We start from the raw sequence: 23177 nt of genomic DNA, 5'->3' as shown, positions 1-23177 counted from the left end.
GGCTGGAGAAATGGACCAACGCCTGCAACAACTCGTGGCCTCCCTGTACAACTGTGAAGGCGTAGATATATACAAAGCGACCACCGACCTCCACGACCTCTGGAACGCTTATCAAGACAACCAAAGCACCGTTGAAATACACCGCTCTGTGCTTGAGACTCTTACCATAATGGGAAATAACAAGGCGTAAAATGCCAATCGATGACATACTATTAATAGTACAGCTTTCATTTGAATTAACTTTTATTTGAATTAAAAAACATACTATTAATAGTATTGTTCTTTCGAGTGAAATTTCATGTGGTTTCTCGTTGGAATTTAAATCGATTTGATTGGCTACCTCAGATGAGCTCAAAATTATTAGCCAATCAAAACCTTCTTAATGAAATTCAACCAATCAGATCGATTGTGGATCAGTTTGGTCGATTCGATTGCACCCCCTCCCCAAATTTGTATCAAATCGACAATAACGTTAGGCATATTAATATCTCCGTCCTGCTGCTTTCGAAGTCTAAAAGTCCTAAAGGTAGAAAAGTTAGTCCCACGTGAACGAACACCTCATAATTAGACAAGGCTTGGAGTCCTTGGAAACCATTTTAGACTCGGAACCACCTGTATAAGTTTTGCAATTGAAGTCATATATTTAACGCTTGGAGTCCTTGGAAACCATTTTAGACTCGGAACCACCTGTATAAGTTTTGCAATTGAAGTCATATATTAGAAGAGAAATTCAGTATGATTAGTGCATATTCAAAATACGATCTATGATTGGTGTATTTTCATACGACCTGAATTGGCACATACAGTAGAGTAGTACGTCATAAATTGGCATTTTACATTATGTAGCTCGTATAATACTATTAATAGTAGGCGTTAATCGGAATAAAATAGAACAAGGATTATACAATGTTGTACTACTAGTACTAAATAGCATATTATATTGATACTAGTATATTGTGCTTTTCACTCGTTTTGGCTATTCACACCATAATAAACTTGGGTGTTTGTTACATCGACCCCAGTGTTTTAGATAATCCGTACAGTGATTTAGGATCACGTTTCGTTACAGAATTTATTTTTAGGGAGGTCATTTATGCAACTCGCTCGCTTTTGCACATTTGAAAAGTGCAAATCGAAGTTATATCTGCTATTCTCATGACCAAGTTGCACAATTCACTGGTCATCATCACTACGCGATGGAATAACAGCCAAGGTGTTTTGGTCACTTCAGCATCACATGTGATTATTATTGCTCAGAGTTATTTGGCATTTATAAAACCCCAGTGAATTAGCTAAAACACCAGGTATTTATTTATTCAACTTTGTAACACATTTACAACAGAAGTACCACTCTTTTAGCCACGTAAACCCGACGCCAAAACAAGTGCAAAGCAAATAATACTACTTGTAGTAGGCGTTAAGTACCCCCCGCTACGACTTAGATGGTGTTTGAATTGGCTTGTCGGTAAAGATCTGGACACGTTAACACCCTACATCGTTCCCATGGTTTTGGCAATGGAAACTCCAAGTACTAATTGTAATAATAATAAATCATGCGCATGTCGACATGTTTTCTGAGTACAAAAACAAGCACAATAAAAATATTGCATCCGTTAAAGTAGTGAAATATCCGGATCTGTTGTGTTTGCAATGTGAAACGGCGCGAATTTTCTGAACGCAAGGCATCGCACGTGCAGTGAGCGACATAAAACGTGTCAGTACAGCAGCCAATGTCCCTCTCCAACAAGTTGGATGGCTGTGAAGAAACTCCAGTTTCGCTTTCGCCAACCATGAATGCCTCGATTTTGGCCTTCCATAACTTCGTGTTATGATGAGTTTTCGCCAGTTCCCGTATCTCCCGGCAAATCCAAGACAGATTTCGCGCACACAACATTCCCCCAGCTTGCGCATAAGCCTCTATAATTATGGCATCATTTATCTCCACCCTTGTCCTTTAAGCCTGGGCTGTCCCTTGTCAACCAGCAATTGAAGACGAAGAATTCCGGAAATTATCCGGTAAGCGTCGTTTTAAAGTATCACGGCCGGAATAGAAGCACTGATTGATAGCCCTAAAAAGTTGCACTGTCACATGGACTGTCGTAGGAATATGAGATTGTTGATATACAAAGTAGGCCCTGACGTCGCCATTGTGCCATTTGCCAGCTACCAGACACCAACATCATGCAGCTATCTGCCTTCGCCATCGCTGTTCTTGCCGCCCTTTCGACGCATGATGTCTCGGCTGTGGGGTGCACCCCCGACCAAAAGCAGCAAATGCTCGATGCGATCACGACCCACCCGAGCTGGCCGGCGTGTCAGCAGGCCACAGAGCCATTCGATTTTTTCCTGGCATTGACCCAGCAAGGCCCGAAACCAACCGCGAACGACTTGGCGAAATTCCAAGCCGCCGCGCCATGCAACACCGTGTATGCGTCGTTCCAAGACGCCATCAAGCGAGCCAATTGCGACGAAATCGCCGAACTCGTTGGTGTGCCCGCTGACCAGCTAGTGCCGGCTGCTGCCCCATCCACCGCCACACCACGCGACCAGGCAGCGGCCCTATCCCCCGCTGTACCGGCGAAGTCGCCACGGCCTATGGAATCTGAGACGTTGGCACCCCCACGAGCGTCCGTCGCCTCTTCAATGCCCCCAAAATCGACGGTGCCCGCGGTTCCAGCAGCGACGACTAAAGTCATGGATAAAATGACTGGGAAGAAAATGCAGCCTCCGTCATCGTTGGCCGCAACTTCGGCGTCACTGGCCTTGTCAGCCATCATGGCGGCCATCGTGGTGACCATGTTTTAACTGCAACCGGGCAGTCACAACTTGACCACTTGTACACTTTGAACCCTTTAAAAGAGTATTGCATAAATAGATAACCAATGATTTTAATTGCGCTGAGTTGTCGTTCACGCATTACAAGGTTACCCCTGACTGGGGCTCATTGCCATTCGCGCTTCGAGGTTTGAGTGAATAAATACATATCCAAGTTGACAGGACAGTTGGTGAATCGTGACGAAGTTAACGGCCAGCTTAGCCACGAGCCCCCTAAAGCCCCTTGACTTCCCTTTTGAACACCCCCTTTGTAATGCAAGGTGGACGCTTGCTAGTAACTTGCAAACTGTAATGCACAACCAAAACGGTGGTTGATAATCGGTAGACCGTGTCGCATCCATACAAGTATGTGGAAGTTGGACGCAAATGTTCTCGCTTACTACCAGTTATCACGTGGGAGCCGCCCCGGTCATGTGGATATTTCCTAAGTAAGTACCACCTCTTACTTCTAGCCGGAAGAACTGTTGGCCCCCGGCATGTTCACCCAGTCGGCAGGTATCATAAACAACACCAAGTGCGTCAAGATGGAGGGCACGTCCATAGTGTCCCCTAATGTGGCCGACGTGGTGGGTATCGTCAAGCGCGTCAGTCCCAAGGCCAAATCCGACCAAGTATGTACAACATACCTTATTAATACCACGTGGGCAGTACCGACCAGCCCTCGCTCGACACAACCGAGCCAATGGTGTGGATGCGTAGGCTTTACGGTTAGGTCCACACGTCGGGTTGGATCGTATCGAGATAAGCCTCGTCGGTAGTGTGCCCACGAGGTATTGATACTTGTACACTTTGTCGTAGGCAGCCTTAGGGTTGCTTTCCATCATGACAGCCACATAAGGGGCAACGACGGGGACACTATGGACGTGCCATCCATCTTGACGCACTTGGTGTTGTTGTTGATACCCGCCGACTGGGTGAACATGCTGGGGGCCAACAGTTCTTCCATCTAGAAATAAGCGGCGAACATGGCACGTCTGTGGGTCCTTGGACGTTAAGCTATTGGTGCGGTTGGGTTCAGCCCCGTGCGACATACCGGTAGCTTGAACTCTCCCTCACTCGATCATCTTGTCACCCGAGCCAGGCACACTGCGCGATTCACTAGGTACCGGCGGCTACACCGAGGACATTGGGCGCCCAACATGGGAGCGATCGCGATGGACGCCATCGTCGTCGGTGTAACCGCCCACGACGACGCCGTAATCGTTGGTGGCCTTGGTATTGAGCGCGTTGTTTTCCTCTATCTCAACTGAGGAGTTGTTGGTCTTTAAGTCGATGAACGAGGTCACACCAGACTCTGTGGCCTCCCGGAATGAACTCCGAGGCCTGCGGTTCTGACGGCGCCGGCCGCCCCAGTCAGGAGAGCTACATAGTATTTTGAGCGTTCACCACCACTATACATGTGAATTACTATACCGTACAGTGTACAAGGCGTCTGTCATCTATGTTTACTGTTAATACGGTTTCAAGCTAACACATGCTCGAAGTATGGTCTTCGAATACATCGCAAAATAATTGTATTTTTAGCGTATTTTCTGAAGTATGCACTTTTACGCTTATCAGAAAGGTGCGTTTAATTCATCACTATTTAGGCATTCAGAATATGTATCAATAGTTGAAATGGTACTCAGATTTAGCGAACTAGGAAATAGAAACTACATATTTTGCCCCGTGGCAAAAGTCTTCATACCAACAGGAAAAACTCAATTATTTCCCATTTAATCACTTTCCAGTTCTAAATTCCCCAAATTATTGCTTCAGTGATAAGAGTAAATAACTGTAAATAACGATACCAGACGTCCCTTTGGTGATTTATTGGAGTCTTCAGATATTATCATCAGCACTTCACTGGTGGTCGTGAAATCGTCGAGACGTCATTTTACTTGAACTAACTGTAAATATCCTTACTCTGACTCCTGTCCGATTCTCCAGAGTACAATGTTGACCTCTGAAATGGAGAAGCTTGGGAATGAAGCAGATACGCCTGCAATTTGATTGGTCGAAAGGATTCTTTTTTCGAAAATTTCATTGGCTACTTCGGTCCGTCGATTACTGCGTCGATTCCATTGGCAGCGCCAGTCAATTTTGAAATCGAATTACAGTACCACTATGCTTACAGTTCGACAGTTAACGTTACCGCCAAGGCTACATACAGTACGTGGTTTAGGATAACTCATCAGGCGTGGGATGTTAGAGCCGTTCTAACCACACATTGTGTGCCAGTGAGTACGGAGCAGCACTATAACATAATCGGACTTGGCACAGGCACCTATGTATTCACTTGAAAGCACTTGAAATCTGGGGCAAGCTTTGATTGACGAAGTTCGTGTGTGATCCCACCAAGATCATGTAAGTTCAACCCTTGATTGGATGTCAGATGTGACTGGTCATATGGTAGTGTTTGACATATGGTATACTGTTCGACTATTGCACTATTAATAGTATACTATGTAGTACCTACGTATTAGAACTAGAACAGTAGCAATATTAATAGTAGTACTCGAGTAATGATTACTGTTGGTAATGCGACATCGCTACTGAACTCGAAGTTGCAGTGTGGTACGTCCTCTTCTTGTACTACAACATGTATAAATAAATGTACTACTCCGGGTAGTACGTAGTACTACTATTAATAATAGTACTACGTCGTAGTAAAGTTCTATTGTACAGTGATTCCTGTTACTCACCGTATGAGTTTTATTTACTGTTAGTTAGTACAGCATCAACTAGTACTTCAAGGCCGGAAGACTACTGTATGGTCCTATTACTACGTACTTTTAATACGTACCGGTAGTACCGGTAGGAATATATCTATGCCAAGCCCCTGTGCATACATCTCAGCTCAATGCCATCATCTGACAGACCAACGGAAACGTTACCCCCACCTACTTGATAACCTGTGAATTCCATTTCCAAGCCCCCCTCAGTGCATTCTTGGCAGGCATACTTACCACCGTAACCTTTCTATGAATAACGTTATGATTTGGGCTGCGCTGCATTCCTCGTTGTTGCATACTAGTATTACTTCGAAGCACACATTATGAAAAACAATAGCGAAACGTTAGATCCGAAATCACTTGAAGGTGTTACAAGGTGGTTGGTTGCAGAGTCATGTTAGGACAGTCGTCCCCCGTTCACCCAGCCGAAAAGTCCGGGCGGCAGATTACGCAGTTCTGGCTGCCATTTCTCTCAATCCCACCCCCTCCTCCAATCTTCGAAAGCAAACAAACAGAGTGTGTATCTCCAGTTGATTTGATAATAATTTAATATATTACTAGTAATCCTCACTCTACATACACCAATAATAATATGTACTAGTACTACACCATAACCAGTCCGTCGACGCTGCACGGACTCCGCACGGGCGCCCTTGGCTTCAACTTCCACGGGTCATGGGCAGTGTTTGGGGGGAAATACTGCAGCAGTAATGCGAGAAATTCGGTGTGGGTCAGGTCATCTTTGTACGCGGCGTCGTAGCTCCCTCGGCAATAGTACTCGTCCTTGATGATAGGTTCAAATCGCGTGTGGAGAAGTCGTTGCTGGTGGATGTGCAGTTCAGTTTGTTCTTCTTTGATCGCCAACGTATCCTTCTTGACATGGGTGGTACTGCTGTTGTACACTTGATGGCGGTGCTGCTGCTGGTGTACATGATCTGACTTGTGTTTGTGACAAAGCCCACCGCCGCGGGCGTAGTGCCCACATCCGTCCATTTGGCAGCGCCGACCGCCGCCATGCGTCACGCATAGGCCACGGGTATGTGATTGCTTGATGCAGCCCTGGAACTTGCACGCAGGTTTCGACAGCGATCCGCCATGTTGGCCGCAAAAGTTGCCCCCGTAAGCGTTAGCCTGGCACCCCGTGGCCGTGCACTTCTTTTTGCCGCCATGGCGAACGCACAGGTGCCGCGCGTACACGATGTTAAAGCAGTCTGGCATCCTGCACTGTTTGCGAAACTTGTGCACTTCGCACTTGTCCATGTTGGGCAACGCGTCGAGTCGGCAGTCCTTGAATGCACAACTTGGACGAAGAAGAAGAGCAGGAGGAGTAGCCATCCCGAATGAAATTCTAAAGTGATTAGCGCAGCAGACGATGCTGGAGTGTACTCACGCCCACATGTGCGAAATGTGCCGACACACTGGAACGGTCTGTTCTTGGGGACCAGTCCAGCCCCCCAGCCGGTTGAAATCATCATGCAGCACCGTACAATTCCCTCATTACATCAGTTCCACTGTTGTTTTGACCCGAAATACTGTTTCAATGAGGTTTATATGGAACTTTGTATACTCAGACCACCTCACCTCTTACTAGGGGTTAAGTGTATCTCAGTAGTTAGCGATAGCTAACCACTAGCGATGCAGTTAACCCCGGAGCTTTAGCATTAATGTACTCACCGGGGGTACAACGGAGTCCCAGGTTACAGGGCTACTGGAGAAAAGGTGTATCCGGATGTAAAAATTCCCAGTATCTCGGGTCAAAACAACAGTGGAACAGGTTTATTGAGGGAATTATTCTGTAGCACCCACAGTGCCGCCATTTTACCCATCGTCAAATTACTCCGTCAAAATAAAGATTGTCGACTTCTGTTTTGTAAGCCCCCCTTGCATTCTACACTGTCCTACTAGGTAGTACTGGTATATAGGAATTGACTACTGTAGTAGTAGCATAGTAGTATGCCCTAACGGACAAAGTTGTGTAGCTAGGGGGTTGCGTAGGACGCCATGACAAGAGTGAAAGGGGGGTTGTCAAAATATACTAAATTATGAGCTTGAACGATACTTCGAAGTACTACTCTGTGCTATTTCGAACAATAGACTTGTCTTGGGATGTTTGGTTGAATCCAAATCACTGCTTTTATCACAAATCAAAATGATCACACGTGTCAGCAGAAAGCAGCATGATCCATGTTAACATGAACCCAAACTCGTAAACCTCAGGTACAAACCACTGAGTTTGGAGGAAGACGTGAGGACTCTACAGTCCAATGCTGTGCATACACACCGTGGCACTGTTGCGATGATTTCCAAGAGAAAGGCGGCAACCGAGCACTGGTGTCGACAGTGTGGACGAGCCGTTCGTTAAAAATGACAAAACCGAGTTGACTGTAACTCGAAGCTGCTAGTAGTACTGTAGCCCACGATTTATGGGATCTCGATTTCGAGAAAACAGCTTGAGCTCACGTGGCATCGTGATATCGCGCAGGGACCTGAGTCTTGGTCGAGCCTTCAGCTGTACCATGTCAAGATGACCATTACAGTATGATATCCATGATCAAGTGACTTGGAACCTGCTGTAAACTGGGAAAGACGGGTCCTTTGGCTGCTGCAACTTGCACCGCTCCTCAGATGTATGTACCCGTACCGAGCCATGTTCCATGGCCGAGATTTCTTCAGGTCTGCGGTGGTAATAAAACCCCGAAACCCGTTACGCAGTCAATTATTTTCTGTCAAATCACGTTTATCTACTACTTGAAGTACTTACTATTAATCGTACACCAGAGTTCCTTTTTGAGAGAGACGTGGAGGGATTTGGCAGCACCACGCACAATGACATGCATCAGTTCTCGAGCCAAGTTGGGTGGCATTACCAATGCCTAGCAACGTTTGATAATTCACTTTTGGAATGAAAAGCCGATGGATAAATCAGGTTAATTTAGGCACAGTTTGCCTGGTTTGAAGCCAAGTGGTTGGCTTTTGCTTGGACAGCCACGGCATGAAGGGTGCGCCAAGCTTAGATTGGTCACTTTCGATTATGAGGCAGGACACACCAACCGTATTACCGGTATGATGAGCCAGGCCAGAGAGATGTGGCGACAAGGAATTTGGACTTTGCACTTCACACGCAAGGCGAGTTCAATCTACGGACCCTTACGCCAGTCGTAACCCCTGGAGGTAGGTCGCCTGTCAATTGAAAAAGAATCAATTTTCATTTTCGATTCTACTTTTTACTTTTTGCTTTTCGTCACGAAAACCAAAAGCAACTTGAAGGTGGTGGAGTAACGATGAAAATACCCAATTACTACGTAGTATCGCAGTCTATTCCATGGCATACAAATACTAATACAAACACGAAAATGCAGCGCAAGTCACCAATTGCCAACCGAGAGCCCAAGCCGCCGCAAGTGACGAAATCAGGTGTCGTAGGGAGCATGAAGCGCGAGCTTACGAGCATGAAGAGTTATAGTGCAAGCATACCTAACTACTTCGTCGTCGAATAAGACGACCGTGCAGTGTGGGTTGTAATCGAGGTGTTCAAATTGGGCACTGCCATTCGAAAGCCTTCGACAGTCGACGACAACGAGAATCCAACCCTCCCTACCTGACTTCACCCCTCTTTTGAATGCGGATACGAATGACTTCCTGTTAGGGCCAAATTGACTCCACATTGCTTTTCGTGGAAGCTAATAAAAATACAAAAGAATATAAATTTGCTTTTCACAATTGAACGAAATGCCGAAATATGGTGCAAGTCTACACAGATCGGCGAATCTCACGAGGAGGCGTTTTACTATTAAACGCCTACTCAATTTTGACGTTAAATCATTATTAGCTACGTGGTTTACCTGGTAATCAGGTTAAACGTTTTAAATAATCCGGATACAATGGAAACGCTCGTACGGATAAGTTATGTATACAAAGACCAAGATATACTTGATGCTCCTTTTCGGCCAAATGTGCCTGTTCCGTATAAAGGCCGGTTGGTTTAAATTGTATTAACGTTACTCGATCAATTTTTCACCAATCGAAAACCTGAACCATAACTCCTGTTGGGCTTGTTACTACGGCTTATTTTCCTAAAAACAATCAATACAAAGTTGGAATAGCTGTCGAAAGACAAGGTATTTTTTTGTAGTCTTTAGATGACTTGCACCATATCAACGATGTGCCAGCAATTGAGAGTCGATATACTACTCCCTCTGTCCTAAGCTTATTTTAATTGCCCGAGTCGCTGATCACTATAAATTGAAATAAAAAGCAAATTTTAATGCAATCGATAAATATCACAGTTCTGATTGGTCCACAAGAAAGACAGCGGGTAGGGTCTTAACTCTGATGTGCTTTGAGTGGGGAATATTGAAACTGTTAACATGTTCTCTTTTTTGACAGTACAAAATACCCTTTTAATTTATTATGATAAAATCCACATTCCCAAATGACAAACATTCAGCATACCTCACGGTCTACAGTATGACCTGGACAATGACGATGCAAGGCAATTCATTACTGCATAAGCCTCATTGTTTGATTAATGCTAATAACGTTAGCTGGAAACCAAATAAGTTCTCATACTCGAAGCGACATTGTCCGGGTCCAGCACCAAGTACTCCGGAGAAATTACAGCCGGCACCATGGCGATTTTAGGTAGTGCAGAATATGGTAAGTTGAGTATCATGTTTAAAGGTAACGTTATTCACTTATTTTTTCCAAGCAGGTATAGGCCATTATTTCTGACCGGGCAATTACAGTGGCACGGAGAGAGTAGATATAGTTGATACTGTTAGCACTATGAAAGCTGGTGCCACCATCTATTAACAATGCAATCCATTTCCCTTGTGGTATTGTGCATTTCACCCAAAATTTGGACTTGTGAGTCATTTCGCAAATCCATTTGATCGAATTTGAGCTTGTAAACACTATACGTTTCTCCTAAGACATTCGATACTGCTGAGAACTCCAGTTTCGAGTGATTTGACAATATACGTACCGGTATAGGACTTACTTAAACTGCGATCAGGCACTTTATGAGTTAAATTTAATAAGTGGTGAAATGGGGGGGGTTAAGGGCAACTTCACATACCGAGGGGGCTTGGGGCTAATGTTTTTTTTTTGGCTCTTCTATGATAAGGGGGGATCCAATGACTTTAGATTTCAAAAATAGAAAGAAACGTTAACGTAAAAAACCAGTTTAAGATAACTTAACCTATTTAGGATAACTTTGTGTTGCCCAATCACACCTCGTTATATGTTCGAGTCAAAACCTCTGTCATATAACGCTGACCATTTCGTCACGTGAATGAAATGCAAAAACAGCATAGAAACCATTGTTAACAGTCATTCAAGATTGGGTTTGAAGTACCCTAGTCGACACGGGCCACATTGGGTTGGATCTGAGGTTTTGTCGAGTGTAAACTCGGTGGACATCCATCCACAACAGAAATATAACTCTATAAAACAGTACCCTTGTATAAATTATATGCAACATGTTGTAACCGCTTACCCTAAACACAGAATTTCAATTCTCCGACGCATACATACTTTAAGATAAAAAAGTTATCCTAAATTGGTTATCAAAATGTGAGTACCAATGCTTAGAAAGTAACAAATTTACCTGTGATATTCTTCGTCTAAACTGATAATTCGATTATGAACTGAAAGCAGAGTGTCTTGTCTATTGGAATCACTATTCAAAACTCAAACATCGTAACGGACTCAAAAGTTATGTCCATTCTACTCCGACGCCTCCAAAAAAGTTATCTTAAATTGGTCCAAGAGTGGATTTGATTGGCTACTTGACTCGTGATATCTGGTTTTTGATTGGTCGATTTTCGCGTCTTTGCTCCTTCGATTGACAGTCGAATTTCGAACCGACTAACTTGTATTATATCCGGAACTTCGAACTACGCTGCAACTTTTTGCTTCTTTGCTTTGCGGTCGGCGTGGCCGGTGGCGCGGACGTGCTTGAAGAGCCCGTTGCGACTCGTGAAGGTCTCCTTGCACACGCCGCACGCGTGGACGGCCACCTTCTTCCCTCGGGGCACGTCGTCTCGCGGTACGTTGTCGTGCTTGAGAGCCAGTTGGTTGTAATGTTGTCGCTTGTTGAACCGGTCCTTGGTGCCGTTGTGGGCGTCTTCTTGGCACAAAAAGCATTTCGCAGCAACGTCCGACGCCAGGCACTCGTTGCACAGCAACAGAGGCACGCCGCACGGCACCGGGCACCGCTTCCGGCCGCGGTACTTGTCCCACGGCTTGGAGCACGCCACGCACTTGCCCACAATCTCATCCGACGTAGGTGCTTCAACGATATCCGCGTCCTTCTTATCGTCGTCTTCGGTCGCGCCGTGGGCAAATCGCTTGTCAAACGTGTAGTTCTTGCCAACCCATAGCCCCCCCCCTTGGCTCGCGTACTCGGTCAGGTAGTTGTGGATGCCTCCCTTGAGCTGAAACACCTTGTCATGCCCCAAGCTCCGAAACAAAGCCGACGCCCGCTCGCATCGGATGCCGCCCGTGCAATACATGAGCACTTGCTTGTCCTTGAGCCTGTCAATATTGTCTTTGGCCCAAGCTGGGAATTCTGTACTCACCCGCATCTATATATATATATATATATATATTATATTGTGCACTTGGGAGAATCGAATGTGTTTGGAGAATCATCGATTAAAGAACCTCCCGAGCCAATCAAATCACGTAGTCATGTCAAATTTCTACCAATCCAAAGGTTTGACCCCTCCGCATTGGGCAAAACCATTTTTATACTCATCGTTGGATAGTATAGAGATTAAATAGGATCAAATGGATTCGAATGCTATTTGGTGAATAAAATGACTCTCACAGTCCAAATGTGGGTGAAATGCACAATATATATATATATATATATATATATATATATATGAGCATCGATTTGTTGAAAAAAAGGATCAATTTGTCAAAAAAGATCGAAAAGATCACGAAAACATGTCACTTTGTCGAAACAAATATCAGTTTAAGGAAAAAAGTATCATTTTATTGAAACGAATGTATCATTTGATGGAAATAAAATATCATTTTTACGAAAAACACTCGTGCAGTTGGCTACAAAAGTATCTTTGGACGAGAATTTGATTTTAAAATATATATACTAGACGTACCTTGGGGTCAATGTATTCGGCGCCGGTGGGCGGGGCAAACCGGCCGATATCGGCTTCGTAGCTGTTGCGAATGTCAATCACGACGGTATTGTCCTATTAGTCGATCATGGCATATTTGGTTATAAAACTGGCACTTTATTGGACTAAAACAAGAGGTTATGTGCTAAAAATACACTCTTTTTTTTTGCTCGAATAAAACCAATATATTTGGTCCAAACTCACACTTTATTGAACGAAAACAAGCGATTCTGTGTAAGAATACACTTTTTTCTATATCGAATAAAACCAATATATTTGGTCCAAACGCACACTTTATTGAACGAAAACAAGCGATTCTGTGTAAAATTACACGCTTTTTTATATCGAATAAAACCAATATATTTGGTCAAAACGCACACTTTATAGAGATTCTGTGAAAATACCCCCATTTTTTTGCTTGAATAAAACCAATATATTTGGTCCAAACGCACACGTTCTATTGAATAAAACCAAGTATGTAGTATTGCACATACCTCGAGCAGCTTTTGATGGTACTGCTTGGGCTCTAAATGCACGCCGCCATTGTTCACACTTGGCGCGTTGTCCACACCCAAGCCATAATTCACCAGCTCGGTGACGGCAAATACTTTGAGCTTGGGGAACGCCTGGCCTTCGGGTAAGTTGTCCGTGATCTTGAAGTCGTCCTGGTTGTTCATGTGGGCAAAGTATCCGTTGTCGCGCAGCCGCATGGCGTCGGTGAAGGCGCGGATGCCGTCGTACGGACCTGTCAACGTGCCGTTGAACCCTTCGCGAGACACCCGCAGCCGACCGGTGACACCGAGGGAGTTGAGCAGACCTTCGGCCCAATGAAGCGTGTCCTTGTGGCGCACTGGGCTCCATGCAGGCTCCACGTACGCGTAGAAGAGCAGCAGCGACATGCCCGATTTGTCCACGTCGTCGCTGGTGGACGGTGTTGCCAGCTGCTTGATCTTGCGCTCGTACTTTTCGACCTTCACTCGCAGAGACAACATGTCCTCGGCATCGTCGTTGGCTTCCGCCGTGTGCAGTTTGCGCAGAGCTTTGTCCAGCTTGCGCTCGTACTTCTCGGCCGCCATGATCAAGTCGGGAAAGCCAATCTCATGGTTCTGCGAAACGCTGCGATCCGGATAATGGATTGGTTGGTGGGTACAACCGGAACAGTGGGATTTAACGCGTTTTATACGTGGTTTATACTGCGGGGTTTCGGGGTTTCGTTTCGAAATGTGTGTAAACCTACTACTTACTTTGGGGGTTTTCACAATACAGTTATGATGGAAACATGAAGTATTACTACTAGTAATACTAGTCAGGATACAGAGAGGCGCTATACATCAGCAGCGCGGCAGTATGCTTATGTAGGCCTTACTTTGAATTCAATTTACATACTAATACTGGTATACTATAGGACGTGTACTACAATTGATGACAGATATTTAATGTCAAAACTCGTTTAATTGTCGTGGTGGCTGCAATTTCGAAATAACGCATTGTTTGGCCAACTAATCACGTTAAACGAATTTGATTCGTCCATTCCAAATCACATGGACCAATCCCGTGCTCGTGTATTAAATCCCATCATCAGATTCGTCACATCCTATTTCTTGCCGTCATGAGCACGTCGACGTTGCAGGAATCATCCCTGGTGCTGCCGCCGAAGCCCACCGCCGCCGTCAAGGAGAAGGATGTGCTGACCAACTTCTTCCTTGCCGCCACCGCCGCGTCCTTGGCGTCGGTGATCACCAACCCTCTCGAAGTCGTCAAGACCCGCATGCAGCTGCAGAACGAGCTCGTCGACTCGAGTGGACGTGCCATCACACGCGTGTATAAGAACCCATTTCAGTCCCTTGCGCTGATTGCTCGCACGGAAGGCATCCGCGGCCTGCAGAGCGGACTCAACATGACCATTATGTACCAGGTACATACAGTACATATATGGAAATCCTCCCCGAGTGGACGTGCAATCATACTGGGGGAACCTGTAGTTTATGATCGCGGGGACGCGATTCGGTCTGTACGATCCGGCAAAGCGAGCGTTGGGCGTGGAGAAGGGTCAATCCACGTACTTGGTCAAGAACTACCTCGCGGGCATGTTGAGTGGCGCCGTCTCTTCGTTTACGGGCAACCCCTTCGTACGTCATCGTCCTCCTTCTTCTTCTCCATCTAACTCGTCGCTCTTATCCAGTACCTCGTTCGCGCGCGCTTGCAAGCGTCCAACAGCGGCGCCATCACCCGCGGCCGACACGTGTACACGTCTGCGTTCCAGGGGTTCAAGTCGGTGTATCAAACGGACGGCGTCGGCGGGTTCTTCCGGGGCATCGGCGGCGCCATTCCGCGCGTGAGTTTTGGGTCGGCCACCCAGCTAAGCAGCTACGAGTTCTTCAAGGACATGCTGCTCCGCCGCCCATACCTCGGGTACTCGTTCCAGGACCAGACAGTGCTGCTGCATCTGTCGGCATCCATCCTCGCGGGTTTCTTCTGCGTCACTGCCATGAATCCGTTCGATGTGATCAGCGTCCGCCTCTATAATCAGCCATTGGACCCACTGACGGGCAAAGGACTTCTGTACACAGGTCCGCTGGATTGCGCGAGGAAGACCCTTGTCACGGAAGGCGTGAAGGGGGCATTCAAAGGGTGGACGGTGCAGTACATTCGACTGGGACCGCACACTGTCTTTACATTTCTATTTTGGGAGCAGCTCAAGCTCGCGTACGAGAAGATCACTCACAACCACGAAGAAGTATAAAACTAAGCCAATCACAGAGCCCCATATAATTGGCCAATAATCATAGACAAACCCCTGAATATATGTATCCGTACAACAAACACCAACGGTTAAAGGAGTACCACTTTATCACTTTGTATTATTGTCGATTTGCGGAGGGGCCAAACCGATCCACAATCGATCTGATTGGTTGAATTTCATTGAGAAGGTTTTGATTGGCTAATAATGTTGAGCTCATTTGAGGTAGCCAATCAAATCGATTTACATTCCAACGAGAAACCACAACACGAAATTTCACTAGATTGTCAGAGAATGAGCCCGAAGCACTTTTTATGACGAAAGTGATGTATTATTGTCAAGTTGACACAAATTTGGGGAGGGGGTGCAATCGAATCGCGCCGACCAAACCGATCCACAATCGATCTGATTGGTTGGATTTCATTTAGAAGGTTTTGATTGGCTAATAATGTTGAGCTCATCTGAAGTAGCCAATCAAATCGATTTAAATTCCAACGAGAAACCAAGTCGGCTAATTGGTTGAGCAATCGAATTTTACTGTTAACATAGTATTGATAGTTTACGTTAATATCGTTTTGATTGGCTGAAAATCCCATGAACACAGTTCCAGGAAATGGTAAAACAAAATCGATATATCAAAACCATTGGATAGAAAATGACGAATTACAGTCAGATGATTGGCTCCATGCCCAACATTTTAACCAATGCATTTGGCCCATTTTGTGCAACAAGCACAATTGGAGTGCGATGACCAGGTTGTTGATGCGTCGGACCTTTGCGACCCGCGCGGCTGCCGTCATCGACGAGGTACAATCCACACGAAGTCATCACGGAGATGAACGACATGTAGGAGCTCAAGACTGTGATCCAGCAGCTTCGAAGCATGGGCTCTGAAGGAGCGGCCGTGGTACCCTTCTTGTCGATGACGACTCACTCTGACGCACACATAGCTCGTCACCCCAGACCACGTGACCAAGCTGGCAGACACGAAGACGCCTGCGACACTGTACCAGATGGGCCAAGCCATCTTTGAAAACTCGACGGACGACAGCAACGCCAGCAGCATCACGCAGTCGGTGTTGTTGTGGCAAACGGCGGCTGCCAAAGGCCATTTGAACGCCAAGTACAGCTACGCCCAGTGCTTAAAGCAAGGCAAAGGCGAGCTCAAAGCAGACCCTGTGGCCGCCACCGCTCATTTTCGACAAGTACGTTCAATAGCCAATCTGTGACAGCGTCTCACGTATATCCACACCATGGGCGTAGCTGTATGAAGCCAAGCATGCATGGGGCACGTATGGCTACGCAGAGGCGCTCAATTTCGGCGACGGCATCAGGCCGAATAAACCCAAAGCATTTGAGCTGTATATGGCCTGCGCCAGATCAGACTTGCCGCCAGCATACATGGCAGTTGCCAACATGTACGCATCGGGCGAAGGCGTGGCCAAGGTGTGTGTATACCGATCGATCATAAGTTACCGTTCTACATACTTAACCGTAGTGTGGCTGTAGAACCCAGGTGAAGCGCTCGAGTGGTACCATAAAGCCGCCGCAAAGGGCGACGCGCACGCCAAGTCGATCCTCGGGGACTGGTACTTTAACGGCGTCCACAACGTCGTTCAAAACGTTTCGTTGGGGTTGTCATTACGCCAAGAAGCGGCGCGGGCAGGCGTTCCGAACGCGTTGTTTAACATGGGCTGTCTGTATCGCGTGGGCGACCACGTCGAAAAAAACGAAACGGTGGCGTACAAGCTGTTTCAGCAAGCTGCGATCAAAGGGTAAATATATATATGTGTGTGTGTTAACAATTGTAGACCAGAATATAGATGCTATAATTCACATTTGTAGCCACGGCCTTGCCATCTTCAACGTCGCGCTCATGCTGCGCGACGGCGTGGGGGTACCACCGAACAAAGAGGCGGCCAAAAAATGGCTCCAAACGTTAGCTCCCCACGACATCCAGGCAAAAGAGATGCTCGACGCGATGGACTAATTCACAGTGACCAAATATACTACATATTTGTTGGCATTCATGCAAAAATCAGAACATGTGAATATATATATATAGAATTCACGGAAATCTCAATTGTACCGAAAGGAATCAATATTTCGTGAAAGAGTTGGAAACAGGATTATTTACATAAATAATTGTTATTGTTTTAATATCATTACTGTTAGTGCTACAATAATAGTGTAAACAATAATAGTGTAAAGTAACGATAACGTTAGCCTATACTACAAAATACCACTTGGTTTTGTGGGAAGTTTCTACGTGACGTGCACCATATATTAATACTTCGAACACGAAATACTAGTACTACGGTACTACGCAGTATAATAGTAGTAGTCCTATAGTATCGACACTATTCGTCTCTGGTACTAATAGTACGCCACTTCGATTGAAGTAGTAGTCCAGTTCACTTCTTTCAATGTTATAATAGTGTGCTTTTCAGTCAAATTTGCCTATTTTGGGGAATTGATGAAATCTCGAACTAATAATCGACCACAGGGGTTTGATTGGCTATAAAGAATGAAGGTTACAATTTGATTCTGAAAAGCACAATATTAATACATGAACACAATATTAAAGCACGTTTACAGATATCTTAAATATATTTGTCGTCGATTACAATAACGCAGGTGTAGTGGTTTGCTTGGTGTTAGTATTCGACGGGCTCAGCAGGTGCAAGTCATCGTCGTGGAGCATTTGGCCAATCGTGTCCATGTGTTTGCGAACTTGGGCTTCAAACGTAGTAGTAGTAGTACTACTAGTAGGAGGAGTGGTACTACTAGTAGTAGTAGTACTAGCCACAGGTGGGACGACCACGGGACTGACAAAGAGGCTCATTTTCACGGGAGGCGAGACTTGAACAATGTCCGACGTGTTGGTGGACGGATCGCGCGATCGAGTGGACGGCAGCGGGCTCGCCGCGGACGAAGATGACAGTCGGTGGTTAAGGGGGCGAGATGCATTGGTTTCGGCAGACATGATGGAGCACTGGGAATGGAACGACGACCGGGATGACTGCATGCTGTCGCCGTCGTTCATGAATACGCGACGGACGGGCGGCGGCATCGAGACCTCGGACGACGTGCCATCGACGCGGGGGTTCGGCACGAACAGGATGGAACCTCGAATGTGCGGTCCTAAGTGACGTTGCTTGATCTTGAACAGGTTCAACAACGACAGTTCCATTGTCGGGGTGATCGCCAGTTGGCACAACGCGGCAAAGAACGCATTCAGCTACCCGAGGACACGATCGTGATGACATGCAGAAGGCAGACGTGTGATGATGATGTGCCTACCTGCTTCTCGCGCAGCTTGAGGCGATCTTCGTCGAGTTCAGCGACAAACGGATACCGCCGCGGGAACGACGCGCGGACGGCCTTCTTCTCCCCGGACGTAAGGTTGCTGTAGAACGCGTAGAAACGACTGAACCGCAACGCACGTTCAAAGGCTTGGCCATTGTACTGCACCACTGTGCGATACAACTAGACAAGACGCAAGTAGGTTGAGGGGGACGGGTTTGGTTGGGATGTGGTGACATACTACGACTTTGCTGTGGGTGTTGGGGTCCTCGCCTTCCTCGTGGCCGATCAGCTGGACGCGAAAGTAGCATTGCCCAACCTCGGACGTCCGGGATGAGGTTGGTGGCACCGGCGTCGGCAGCATTCTTGCTTCCTGTTTCTGTGGAGAGATGGGAAGTTGAACCGACATGCGTATAGGCTAGCCAATCACAGCGTAGTATGATGGCTGGTCCAATCAAATCATGCCAAGAAGATATCTCAGCCAATCAAACGCCGTACAGCTGGCGAGAACAACTGTGTTGAAGGTCAGTGACCGCTGTTGCGTGACCCAGGTGTTTAACTCAAAATGTGTAATCACGGGTTAAACAAACAATCAAGAGCAGGTATTTTGTGAAGGGGCGATAAAACACGAGTATTATTCTACTATTCAGTGTAGATGTGGTCACTTGACATATTGGTATAGGCGGACAACTGTACTATGTAGTATTTCGAAGTAATTACTTATTTCAACCTCAGCAGATGGTTTTTCCAGGTATGGCATTCTGTACTAACTAGTACTAGTAGTACTAATACCGCTGTCGTTAACAGTTAAAGGGAGTAGTACTATTAATAGTACTAACTAGTAGTACTCGTACTACTTAGTTAAAGTGACCTTTACTGTTAACGACAGTGGTATGTATTCGTGTGGGTGACGTCTGAAGTGTCATTAACAGCGACCTTGGCGCTGGTAGTTATAGTGTACAAGAATTCCCACGGCATTCTCAGTACAATAATGTATCTCTTGTCACAGACTATACATTTCCAGTGAATTCCTACTTTTTCTGTAGGCCTGAATACATAAATCCTACCCCGACTTTTCAGTATATAGCACTGTATAACGTTATTGGCTTATGCTAAAATGCAAATGACATGACCATACTAGTAGTTGAAACAACCCTCAACTCCCACAACCCAACTAACTGTTAGCATGAATCACATTGAATCTTCATGTGATTGGTCTGAACCAATCAGATGGGATCATTCCATCATGATTTAAATTTCGGTCAAGCATACAAACCGCAAGCTATATTTAATTTGTTTACTATTAGCTTCTTGCACCTTTAATTACCAAGTCGTCGGATCCACCAATCACAGCGCAGTATATACCCCCTTTCGCAGGTTGGAGCCCTGACAACAGCCATAGACCACGTCGACCAAAGCATCATCACTTCCACACAGCCGCACTTGCTCCCATGTTCGACAGTGTCCTCTTCCACGATCACCCACCTGTGCCTGAAGAAAGCACATGGATCGCCGCGGGGTCGGCGCTAACGCAGCTGACTTGGTTGTACCTGCTCGGGCGCATCACGTTTACTTCGGACGATCTTACCACGGCCATGGGGAACCTTCCATGGATGTTTGGTGTCGTGGGTGTGATCGCGGCTGTACTCCTCTCGTCTCCCTCGTCTTCGTTTCGGCCATCATCGTCACCATCATCGCCGTCGTTGAAGGGAAAGGCGGTACCTACTTCCACCACCGACCACCACCTCGTGCGTGCGGGAATCCAAGGCGGCCTCCTCGCCACCCTGTTCCTTCTCCGCATGTGCATGCTTCACTTCTGTGGCCTGCAGTTTGCCTCTCTCGTCGAGTCTGCAAGCTACTGCCTCGCGGAACCCCTGTCCAAAGCGTTGCGTTCGACACACGCGCCCGTTCACGGCATCATGGCCATCGCCGGCGGGTATGCCCTGGCCCTCGTGTTCCCGTGCATCATCTCGACATCATCTTCATCATCATCCACCGGTCCATCTCTGCTCTTCCACATGTCGCTCTTTGCCGCGTCCGTTGCGCTCCAGCACATGTATCGCTCGCTCCAACCGTCTCAACCTTGCCAAACCACGACCAATGTCACTATTTTGACCCACACTGTGGTGGTGTATGTCACTGCAGCGATGGTCACTGCGTTGGCGTCACACTGCCTCATTCCCTCCCCAAGCATTCACCTTCCGCCACTCGAGCAGCCGCAATCTCATGGCGTCGGCAGCATCATCAGCTTGATTGTCGTGGGTATATTGTCCATGTTGCTGCCAGCTACGACCTTCCAAGACGACGATATGGACTCGCGTCAAGCGCATTGGAATGTATCTGTGCGTTTGGCAGTGCAGTTTCCCCTGGCTTTAGTGACATCGTGGTTGCCAGGTGGGACGAATACGTGGCATTTGGTGGTGCACGCGATCGTGTCATGGACTGCGCTGTCGTCGATTGCATGGGGATGGTGGCTTTACTTGTCGACATTGCACAAGCCAGCAGCAGCACTACGACCATCAGCTGCCACGTCATGTATCCTGGTGACGTGGCACGCCCTGGCACCAGCAACCCAAAAGATCCTGCTCTTCCTCACAGGCAACATTGTGTACATGTTTGTCGAGTTTGCAGTGGGGTACATGACGAATTCCCTTGGACTCTTAAGCGATGCTGGCCACATGCTGTTTGATAATGGCGCGCTCGTGATTGGCCTTGGCGCGTCCTTGGCGGCGACGTGGCCGCGCACGGCCCGCTTTCCATACGGATTCGATCGCATTCAAGTGCTAAGTGGGTTTGTGAACTCGCTCTTGTTGCTGGTCATGGCCGTTCACTTCATGCTGGAAGCCGTCGATCGAGTGCTCGACCCGCCTACGATCACGACAGATCACCTATTGCTTACGTCTGTGGGGGGTCTCGTCATGAATGGCGTCGGGCTCGTGTGGTTTCACGACTTGGCTCATGGGCATTCCCATGGAGATGGAAGTGATGGAGGATGTATGTCGAAAGACGCCAACCTTGTAGGCGTGTACCTGCATGTGTTGGCCGACACGATGGGATCGGTGGGAGTGATCCTGTCGTCGGTGTGTATCGACTGGTTTGGATGGTTTATCATGGACCCAATCTGTTCGGGGTTCATTTCGATCGTGATTGTGCTGTCCACGCTGCCGCTGCTCCGAGATACAATGGCCCAGCTCATGCAAGGGATTCCGTCGTCGTCCGCCGCCGCCGTCGAACTCGCCCGGCAACGCGTCGCGCAACTGCCGTTTGTCCACCATGTCGACCAAGTGCATGCGTGGTCTCATGCTGGCAACCTCGTCGTGACAATGCATGTCGTGGTTCTTGAGAATGTTGGTGAAGCGGTCACTCGAATCCGCCACGTCATTGCCCAAGCCGTGCATGTGCACCAGTTGACGGTTCAAGTGACCCATGTCACGGAACCTTTGGATAGTGACCAAATTAGTGACCACCACCATCACGGGAGTAGTAGTGACCACCACCACGGCCACTCGCATAGCCACGGGGGATGTGCCCATCATTAACTTAACAAAATGGAACTGTTAGTTCCAGCTTATTAACTGTTAGAAGCAACTAACTAAGGTTCGTTCAGGAAGAAGAGCATGCATGTGATGTTAGTATGGCGTATGGCTACAGGTGGTCATCATGGGGTTCGTCGAGGGATGGGGCTGATGGTCAAGTGGAGATGCAACGGTGATATAACAAGCGTACGTTCCTACGAGCCGCAGTCCCCAAAGATGTCGACGGATTCGGCCAAAACGGCTTGCTGCAGGAGATGGCGCTGGTGGGACAGGTACACGTCCAGCTTGGTGAGCGGACCGATGAAGCAGATGAGTAGGTTGAGCACGAAGAACGTCGTGAAGAGCACGGACAGCCACCCCGACGCGAAGCTCGTGAGGATCATAAACAAGCCCAACGTGCCGACGGAGAAGACCGCGCTGAAGATCGACAGACCCAAAAGCGCAAGAGACCGGCCCAGCCGCGCAAGGTACCGCGAAAACGCACTTGGACGAGTCGAAGATTGCTGGGGTTGGGACTGCGGAGTCCGTGTGAAGAGGCTCGTGTATGGGCTTTGGTTGGAACTATTGACGGGGACAGCAGTCGCTACATGCGTTGGTCGGGGCGGTTGTTTAGGGCCTGCCGCCGCGGTGGGAGGTGCTTTAAAGAATGAAGAAGCCGACGGCTGACGAGCGGTTTGATAGCGCTGCTGCTGTTGCTGCTGATATAGTTGGTACTGGAGGTCCACGGGTGCCACGGGAGTAGCGTTCGTGGAGGGAGCTGCATTAGGGTCCAACGGCGGCACAGGTTCGGACGGCGGGATGGATTGGTACATGCCAAGAAGGATGCGGTGTGAGGATTTGGTTGAAGAAGACACTGGAGATGACTTGGACATACATTTCTTGATGGATACTAATAGTAGTA

At 47.3% G+C, this 23177-nt stretch overlaps 9 protein-coding genes across 10 annotated transcripts; 4 read left to right on the top strand and 5 right to left on the bottom strand.

Annotated features, from left to right (window-relative positions):
- The first annotated feature begins 2115 nt into the window (after window positions 1-2115).
- On the top strand, window positions 2116-2897 carry H257_14875 (hypothetical protein). Its single transcript, XM_009842781.1, has one exon. It carries the CDS (start codon window positions 2182-2184, stop codon window positions 2803-2805), a length of 624 nt encoding a protein of 207 aa, XP_009841083.1. The 5' UTR covers window positions 2116-2181; the 3' UTR covers window positions 2806-2897.
- A 1050-nt stretch (window positions 2898-3947) lies between these two features.
- On the bottom strand, window positions 3948-4274 carry H257_14874 (hypothetical protein; the record flags this gene model as incomplete). Its single annotated transcript, XM_009842780.1, has 2 exons — window positions 3948-4197; window positions 4249-4274. 2 exons carry the CDS (start codon window positions 4272-4274, stop codon window positions 3948-3950), a joined length of 276 nt encoding a protein of 91 aa, XP_009841082.1.
- A 1800-nt stretch (window positions 4275-6074) lies between these two features.
- H257_14873 (hypothetical protein) lies at window positions 6075-7043 on the bottom strand. Its single transcript, XM_009842779.1, has one exon. The coding sequence runs from the start codon at window positions 6882-6884 to the stop codon at window positions 6153-6155; it is 732 nt and encodes a 243-aa protein (XP_009841081.1). The 5' UTR covers window positions 6885-7043; the 3' UTR covers window positions 6075-6152.
- A 4363-nt stretch (window positions 7044-11406) lies between these two features.
- On the bottom strand, window positions 11407-13812 carry H257_14872 (hypothetical protein). Its single transcript, XM_009842778.1, has 3 exons — window positions 13189-13812; window positions 12677-12769; window positions 11407-12136 (listed from the first exon to the last, which is right to left on the bottom strand). Exons 1-3 carry the CDS (start codon window positions 13768-13770, stop codon window positions 11447-11449), a joined length of 1365 nt encoding a protein of 454 aa, XP_009841080.1. The 5' UTR covers window positions 13771-13812; the 3' UTR covers window positions 11407-11446.
- A 441-nt stretch (window positions 13813-14253) lies between these two features.
- H257_14871 (hypothetical protein) lies at window positions 14254-15508 on the top strand. The gene is made up of 3 exons (XM_009842777.1): window positions 14254-14609; window positions 14677-14823; window positions 14877-15508. Exons 1-3 carry the CDS (start codon window positions 14304-14306, stop codon window positions 15435-15437), a joined length of 1014 nt encoding a protein of 337 aa, XP_009841079.1. The 5' UTR covers window positions 14254-14303; the 3' UTR covers window positions 15438-15508.
- A 670-nt stretch (window positions 15509-16178) lies between these two features.
- H257_14870 lies at window positions 16179-17476 on the top strand. Of its 2 annotated transcripts, none has more exons than XM_009842776.1 (6): window positions 16179-16241; window positions 16294-16341; window positions 16385-16639; window positions 16698-16880; window positions 16944-17209; window positions 17280-17476. In XM_009842776.1, exons 1-6 carry the CDS (start codon window positions 16182-16184, stop codon window positions 17422-17424), a joined length of 957 nt encoding a protein of 318 aa, XP_009841078.1. In that variant the 5' UTR covers window positions 16179-16181; the 3' UTR covers window positions 17425-17476. The 2 variants fall into 2 exon arrangements, with proteins under 2 accessions (XP_009841078.1, XP_009841077.1); XM_009842775.1 differs by having other exon boundaries at window positions 16285-16341.
- Window positions 17477-18020: 544 nt separating this feature from the next.
- Window positions 18021-19127, bottom strand: H257_14869 (hypothetical protein). The gene is made up of 3 exons (XM_009842774.1): window positions 18982-19127; window positions 18738-18923; window positions 18021-18675 (listed from the first exon to the last, which is right to left on the bottom strand). Exons 1-3 carry the CDS (start codon window positions 19102-19104, stop codon window positions 18058-18060), a joined length of 927 nt encoding a protein of 308 aa, XP_009841076.1. The 5' UTR covers window positions 19105-19127; the 3' UTR covers window positions 18021-18057.
- Window positions 19128-20116: 989 nt separating this feature from the next.
- On the bottom strand, window positions 20117-23149 carry H257_14867 (hypothetical protein; the record flags this gene model as incomplete). Its single annotated transcript, XM_009842772.1, has 1 exon — window positions 20117-23149. A coding segment is annotated over one exon (679 nt), but the record flags the coding sequence as incomplete, so codon positions are not given.
- On the top strand, window positions 20118-22344 carry H257_14868 (hypothetical protein). Its single transcript, XM_009842773.1, has one exon. It carries the CDS (start codon window positions 20192-20194, stop codon window positions 22277-22279), a length of 2088 nt encoding a protein of 695 aa, XP_009841075.1. The 5' UTR covers window positions 20118-20191; the 3' UTR covers window positions 22280-22344.
- Window positions 23150-23177: the final 28 nt, after the last annotated feature.

The sequence above is a fragment of the Aphanomyces astaci genome, assembly GCF_000520075.1.
Source record: "Aphanomyces astaci strain APO3 unplaced genomic scaffold supercont1.63, whole genome shotgun sequence".
Taxonomy (NCBI): Eukaryota; Oomycota; class Saprolegniomycetes; order Saprolegniales; family Verrucalvaceae; genus Aphanomyces; species Aphanomyces astaci.
Note: the sequence above shows the minus strand (reverse complement) of the source record. Positions and strands in the feature narration are given on the sequence as shown.